The sequence below is a fragment of the Ciconia boyciana genome, chromosome 19, assembly GCF_034638445.1.
Source record: "Ciconia boyciana chromosome 19, ASM3463844v1, whole genome shotgun sequence".
Taxonomy (NCBI): Eukaryota; Metazoa; Chordata; class Aves; order Ciconiiformes; family Ciconiidae; genus Ciconia; species Ciconia boyciana.
In genome coordinates, this window is record NC_132952.1 from 1882916 (window position 1) to 1890605 (window position 7690).

The 7690-nt window shown below is 56.9% G+C and overlaps 1 protein-coding gene across 1 annotated transcript; it reads left to right on the forward strand.

Annotated features, from left to right (window-relative positions):
- The first annotated feature begins 2127 nt into the window (after window positions 1-2127).
- Window positions 2128-4800, forward strand: KLHDC7A (kelch domain containing 7A). The gene has a single exon (XM_072884297.1). The coding sequence runs from the start codon at window positions 2128-2130 to the stop codon at window positions 4798-4800; it is 2673 nt and encodes an 890-aa protein (XP_072740398.1).
- The last annotated feature ends 2890 nt before the right edge of the window (window positions 4801-7690 follow it).

Here is a 7690-nt window from a genome sequence, read left to right on the forward strand (position 1 = left end):
TGGGTTTGCAGGCACGAGGGATACACCTTCCCCAAGGTTTTGGCTGGACCAAGCCCCCCAGCGATGGACTTTTGGGTCCCCATGCCAAATAGGATGGAGGGGAGCGGCTGGGTGGGTTTTGGCTGGTGTTGTTTTGGCCCCTGGCCCAAGCTCGAGATGCAACCGAGCAGAATGCATCCGTCCAGCTCTTAATCTAAATATCCTCATTCCCCCAGCCTCTTCACTGCAGCATTTCCCCATGCTGCACCCATACAAGGTGACAACTTCCCAAACATCCCCCTAAAAGCCGCTGGTGGTCTCTCCCCGTTCACAGCAGGGATGTGCACATGGGTCCCCAGCTGCCAAGCTAGTACAGGAAATTTACCCCTCTGCTTCTTTTCCATCCTCTTTCTATATATACAGAAATATTACACTATTTGGGATGTGGTCCTCCACCCAACGAGCATCCGTGGCAAGTCTGTGGCAGATACACAACCACCCCATCCCCTTCAGCACCACCACGGTCCCCGTGTGAAGCCATCAGGCGAAAAGCAGCATCTCAGCATTGGCAGGGAGAGCATCTCAGTGCTTGCAGATGCTGGTAACGATGGGGAATGTTCCCCAAGGAGGTTCAGATGCTCGTCCCCATCTCATAGAGGCGGTGCCTGAGCTCGTGCAATGGCTGGTGAAGATCAGCTGCTGCACGGGATGTGGTTTGGGAGGCTGCGGACGCGGGGCATGAGCTCACGAGCACCCACCACCCGTTAAAGACCCATGGCAAGCCCTCCTCCCACCCCACTGACCCATGCAGTCAGGACCCATCGCACCCACACCTCATACAAGGAGTTGTTTCAGCATCCCCTGCGCTCATTTCTCTGGCAAATCCCACCGGATCAGGACCAAGCTAGCGGGGAGCGAGTCCCTGCATACAAACAGGAGCAGCCGCCCACCCCCACCCACATTTTGGCTGTTTCTTTGCCGCCTTGTAGGGCCTCGTTTCTTTATGCATCTCTCAGCATGCGAGACGTTCCCCTCGGGGAAAAGGAAATTAATTTTTATCTCTTTGAATTCAGCTCGCTTAGTGGCGGTTGCGGAGGGATGCCATTCCCCAGGCCCCCTCCTCTCCCCCCTGCTGCGGTCCAGGCATGGGGACCTGGCTGCCTCAGGGACCATGGGGACGACAATTCCCCTAAATCTTTGAAATTCAGATCAGAACCAGACACATCACCGACATCTTCCCAGGAGGAGAAAGAAGCAAGCGTGACACTGTCTGGAATCCTCTGTGCCTCAGTTTCCCCACGGTGATTCCAGTCCCCGCAGATCTCCCACACGCAGCAGCACATCACTTCGAAACGACAACTCACATCTCTCCCAGCCCTTCCCATCCCAAATTTCTTCCCAGTCCCGATGCTTTTGTTCACTTTCCTTAGTTCATCCCTCTCCCCGTGCACATGGATGCAGGTCTCTGAACGCGGCAGCCACCAGATGCAGTTTCACTCCTGCCTTTATTTGCTCTTCAGTGCCAGATTTTCCCCCTCCCAAAGCCCCCAGCGCCTCTGCCGCCGGCTCTTAATTCCCCTGCCATTTCCAGGCTGACCTCAAAGAGACCCCAGCAGCTTTCGGGCTATTTCCCGTCACCTTTCGTTAGCCAGCATGCCGCAAATGAAGGCCACCAAATTAGTCACCCGCCTCTGCCGGAGCAGCTGCTCGGCGTCAGACCAAAGGTCTGCCTGGCACCAGGCTGCTTCTTCCTCCCTTCCCCGCGCCTGCACCCGGGGATGAGGGACCTTTCCCGGATGAAATGACTTATTTTCCCCTTCCCTTGCCTGATCCCTTTTAAATAGCAAAAGGAACGGGGAGGCAGCACCATCGGGCTGCTCGGAGGAGACACCTTTCCTCCCTTTGTGCTTCGTTTTGCTTTTCTCTGAGCCTCTCTGTTTACCAGGCTAATAAAGCCGGCTCTGTGCTGCCGGCTCTGGGCTGGACCTTTTCCCCGGAGCCCAGCCCAGCCCAAACATGCAAAGCTCGTCTGGAAACCTCCTGCCAGCTTTGCCCGCTCAAAGTCACCTTGCCCCATACCTTCAGCTCCACGCTCCGGGCTCGCTCGGCAATCATTAATCGGCTTCTCCACATTCCCGGCATGGAAAAATGCCCCAGAAAATAACCCTGCCCTGGCAGTCCGACATGCAGCTGGCCGGCAAGCTGGTCCTCTCCGCCGCCGCTCTGCTCTTCCTGACTTTGGCATACAGGTTTTATAAGTCCCGCTCGCTTGCCAGGGGCAAAATCCCGCCGGCCGACGCGGGAGGAGGGCAGAGGGAAAACGCTGCCCAGGATGGGGACGGGGATGGTGCGGCGGGTCTGCGACGGAGGAGGGTGTGTGGCGAGGAGGCTGGGAGGGATGGTGGGGACGCACAAGCAAGCGGTCAAGCGAGCGTCCCTGGGACACGGCGCACGCCTCCCCGGGGGGACCGAAGTCTGCCAAGGGGTGAGGAGGAGGAAGGAGAGGAGATGGCTTCTGAACTAGGGCTGGCTTGCAGGAGAGTGGGGATGGCCAGGAGGGGAAGTGAGCTGGGAAGCGAGCTGGGAAGCAAGCTGGGAAGTAAGTCAGGAAGCAAGCCAGGAATCGAGCTTCGAAGTGATCAGGGAAGTGAGCCAGGAAGCAAGCTGGGAAATAAGCTGGGAAGTAAGTTGGGAAGCGAGCCAGGAATCGAGCCGGGAAGTGATTCCGGAAGCGAGCCAGGAAGCAAGTCAGGAAGCAAGCTAGGAAGCGAGCTGGGAAGCGAGCTGGGAAGAAAGCAGACAAGCAAGCCAGGAAATGGGCCGGGAAGTGAGCTGGGAAGTGAGCTGGGAAGCAAGCTAGGAATAAAGCTGGGAAGCAAGCCAGGAAGCAAGCTGGCAAGCAATCCAAGAAGTGAGCCAGGAAGCAAGCCGGAAAGTGAGCTGGCAAGCGAGCCAGGAAGCGAGCTGGGAAGTAAGCCAGGAAGCGAGCCAGGAAGCAAGATGAGCTCTTATGGTCCTGGGGACACGGCCGAAACACTGAGCAGCTCTGGGGAGGAGAGCACGCTTGCCCCAAGGACTGGGCTTTCCCCTGGGATTGCTAATGCCCAGGTGGCAGGTGACGGACGTGCCCAAAGCACGGAGCAGGATTTGGCCAGCGGAGGCATGAGCTGGGAGGCCGAGGGGCGTGGGGAGACGATCCAGACCCTCAGTGTCACCTCGGACCTGGGGCTAACGATGACAGCGAGCAACGCAGGGTCGGATGCATCCTACTCTTTCTCCTCAGTCGCAAAGATCCAGGTGGAGGAGAACTACATCGCCGAGCAGCGGGTGAAGGATGGGGCTGGGCAGCCAGTCCCCAGCCTCAAAGGCAAAGTCTATGACTACTACGTCCAGTCCATCTCCCAGTCGGTGTCAAAAAAGAGGTGTCTTCCCTACATCCCTCTGGGAACATCCTGGTGCTGCAGCTCGGAGCGGGTCAATGAAGAGCTGCAGAGCTTTGCGACCCAAGAGCCGGATCCGTCTTCGGCAACACAGGATCCCACCACCTCCTCCATAGTTCCACCACCTACAGGGAGCTTGGAGATCTCCCCTGAGCCACCATCCCCTGGCCGCAAGGAGAGCATCCTCCAGATCGCTGACAGCCCCCACCTCCAGCTGCCCATGGAGGGTTTTGGGGTAACAGCCGGCACACCACCTGCAAGCCCCCGGCCAGGGCTGGTAGCCAGTGCTGACCTCTTCCAAATCCCACCACCCACCCACCTGGACCTGGGGAACTGCTATGAGGTCCTCTGCACAGCCAAGGCGCAGAAGCTTGGCCACCTCCAGGAGGCTGCCTACAAGGTGATGAGCGACAACTACCTCCAGGTGCTGAGGACGCCCTCCATCTACGGCCGCCTCAACGCCGGCGAGCGGGAGCTCATCCTGCGGCGGAGGATGAAGGGGAAGATGTACGTGGCCGTGGCAGATGTCAGCGTGCAGGAGCCCGGCCTCCACACCAGCCGCCTCTGCTACTACGATGACAGAGGGGACTGCTGGCATCACCTCTGCCACGTGCCGCCAGAGGTGGTCTCCCGGGGGTGCGCCATGTGCAGCATGTTCAACTACCTCTTCGTGGTGGCCGGCTGCGAGGGCACGGGCAAGATGCAGAGATCCTCCAACCGTGTCTTCTGCTATGACCCCCTGACCAACATCTGGAGGGAAATCTGTCCCCTGAACCAGGCACGGCCACACTGCAAGCTCGTGGCCTTGGACGGCCACCTCTACGCCATTGGTGGCGAGTGCCTCTACACAGTGGAACGCTATGACCCCCGGCAGGACCGCTGGACCTTCACCGCACCCTTGCCCCACGACACCTTTGCTGTGGCTCACACGGCCACAGTATGCAATGGGGAGATCTACGTGACGGGGGGCACCTTGCGCTATGTTCTGCTGCGTTACGCCGCCCACTCGGACAGCTGGAGGGTCAGCCCGGTTGTCAGCGGCAAGGACAGGACAGCCGAGATGGTGAGCGCCAACGGCTTCATCTACCGCTTCGACCTCCACCGCAGCACGGGCATCGGCGTCTACCGCTGTGGAGCCAAGGCCAAGCTATGGTACGAGTGTGCCACCTATGCCATGCCCGACCCATCCGGCTTCCAGTGCGCTGTGGTGGGCAGCCTGGTCCACTGTGTTGGCCGGCACTTCCACATATGCTTCTTGGCCGACCACATCTCACCGCACTTCGGGACCAAGGAGCTGCAGCCCTTCCCATCACCCCACGGCAGCCTCCTCCCGGCCGTCCTGGTGCTGCCAGAGGGAGGGACGGCACAAACGCAGGTTTGAGGGATTCATGCTGGGGTCTCATGCAACAGTGGTGGCGGCTCAGACGTGACATGATGGTGAAGGCTGGTAGAAGAAGCCACCAGCCCACACTGGACCACGTAGCATGGGACCAACGCTTCCAGGGCAATGTTACCCAGACCTACCATCAAGCAGGCATCACACCAGTCCCCATAAGTAAGGAAGGAGACAAATTGCCCTTGGATACTGCCAGTAAACCCAGCCTTGAAGACACAAGGAAGAGCAAAGCAGGAGCTGGGTGGACTCGTTTGCTCAGAGGTATTTAAACATAGGTGTGCTTGCTCGGATGCAAATAAACCACAGCTTGCTGCAGGCTCCCAGCTGCGTGCTGCCCAATAAGTAGCTGCTTTACACACCGGGTGTTTAATATTGACCTAGACACGCAACACATGGGGGATTTTAGGGTGGAGGAAGACAGCAGGGAAGTTTGATTCCTAAGGAGGTATTACCCAAAGGTCAGCCCCATCGGCATCAAGCCAGCATTGAGCCTCCCGGCTTGACCACACACATCAGCCCAGGGCTGGAGGCTGGGGGCCAGAGGGTGCACTGGTCCTACCAGTGCCTTGTTATCTGTTACCTTATCCTCAGCACAAAAAGAAATATATATATTTATATGCACGTGATGTAAATAAGCACTATAGATTTATGGACAGCTGGTCTTAAAGGAAATTAAAGCGAACATTTGGTAAAATTAACCATGGGCTACTGTTGCACATCATTTCAAGCCGTAACCAAGCCTAATGGGAACAAAGAGGCCGATGCATGTTTTACATCGCTAATTACTGCACAAACAACGTCTCTGAGGAGGCGAGGAAAAGCAAAGCAGGGCCCTGGATGTGAGCAGCTGATCTTCCATCCCCTTTTCCCCAGGTTTTGCCGACCTCACTCCACTGCCTCCGTGTCCTGCCAAAAGCCTACTTTGGGTAATTGCATTTTCTTCTCCTCTAGCCGTTAGAGAAACAGCTTGTCATCCGTCATCTGTCAGCCCTAGACGGACAAAAACAACTCCCAGATGGAAAAAACCCTCCTGTACCTGCCTCCTTGGTGGCAGCAGGTCATGAGCACGAAGTCATGGATGTGCTTGAAGCGCTTGGAGATAGGAGATGGTGCTGGAGCAGCCCATGGTATCACCATTTATGCCTTGCTGCTCATGGTGGTTTAGGAGAGCTTAAGTTAATGTTCTCTCAAAGTGCTCCCAAAAGTATTTATTACTTCTCTCGGCCACTGCCTAGAGGCCTCGCGTTTCTGCCTTCAAGGGCTTCCTACGAAGGTCAGTGGCATCCATCCATGTTAGGAGACCTTGGGAGGCTGCGTTAATTAACCCGGCCTCTGAGGTTTGCTCGTTAGCTGCAGCACGTTGCTTCTGCTGATGGAGGGTGGGTGATGCATCCTCTCCTCATGCTAAAAGCTGCCATGGTCCATCCTTTCACCATCCTCGGGGCCAGCCCTTCCTACCCCAGGAGGACCACCCCACCAACGACGTGCTGGGGCTGCAGTTTCCTCCATCCCAGCATCTCTCTCTCCTGGGATGCTTGGGCTGGTGAACCTTATGAATCAAAAACGCTCCTTATTATTATCATTATTATTTAACTCTCTGCTATTTAGCTACCTCCATAGCCGGTGCTCAGAGCAGCAAGCTCAACAAGATGGGCTCACGCATGCTGCGACCCATCTCTACTTCTCCCCCAGCAAAACCCAGCTACTGGCTGCTTCACGGGAGCAGCCCAGCCCCTTTGCCACCTGCAAAAGCCTCCTGCCCCCATCAGCACCCCTGCTCCAGCACTCGGCCCCTTCGGCATCCCTGCCACGGCAGGCCGGGCGCTGGGGAGCAGCGAGCACGCTGGCTGGGTGGGAGCTGGGTAGCTGGAGCCCTTCCAGGTGACGGGGGTTTTTTTCATCCCCAGAAAAGCTTTCCTGGGATCCTGCCCTTCTCACGGTGCCTCTTTGCTGCCGTTTAATATTTCACCTTTCCTTTAACTCCTTGCTGCCAGGCTGCAGCCTCAAAACCCAGCAGCTTTTCCTCATTCCCCAGTGTGACGGTGAGCGATGAATAACAACAACCATGGGTGGGCAGCTCTCCCCCCGCTCCTGCACTCTCCAATATTAACGTGATTCGCCTGGGGAGGCATTTTGGAGATTAAAAGTGCTGGGGACATCCCGTGCTGGAACACTGCTTGTTCTGCAGGGAAGGACAACCAGGTTTGGAGCAAAAAGCATGCAGCGAGCCTGTGGTTGACGGTGAAATGACTCTTGGCTCTGGGAAAACAAAGGGGAAAGGACAAATGCAAACTGATACTCAGACCTGGATGGGGGTTTTTTTGCTCTGAAATACCGGCACAGAGGAGGAGCCTTTGGAGGGCTGGTAGGTGTGGTGGCAATGGCGGTGCCACCGGCTGACCCCTGCCACCACTGCCGGATCCCGCTCACTGATTTCCAACAGTGCCGGACTCCCACCTCTGTGTGTCTGCTGATGGGCAGCAGCTTCAAACCATGGGCTTGCAGCTCTTGGGATAACCATAAGACCATCGAGCAGTTTCAGTGCAGCTTGTGGCATCAGGATATTATTTATTTTTGCTGATCGGGTCAGCAAAGCTGCCACGATTTACAGGGAAAAAGGGTTGGGAAACAGGCAGTGCATCCTAAAAAAACTCCGCACCGTGCACCACAGAGCTACAGACCACCCTGAGCAAGTTCAAGTAATGATAAATACTTTGAGGTCGCAATAAACCCATCCAGGCTGGGGGTTCACCTGGAGCGTCTGCTCTTGGGAGCCTCTTCCCTTGCTGCAAGACCGGTCGCTGCAAACCGGGACCCTCGCTGGGTCGGGGACCACCAGGACTGGGTGCTGGAAGAGAAAACACAACCACTGCTG

What these genes read in the sequence shown, in the direction of transcription:
- KLHDC7A (XM_072884297.1), top strand. Translation starts at nt 2,128, where the DNA reads ATGCCCCAGAAAATAACCCTGCCCTGGCAGTCCGACATGCAGCTGGCC.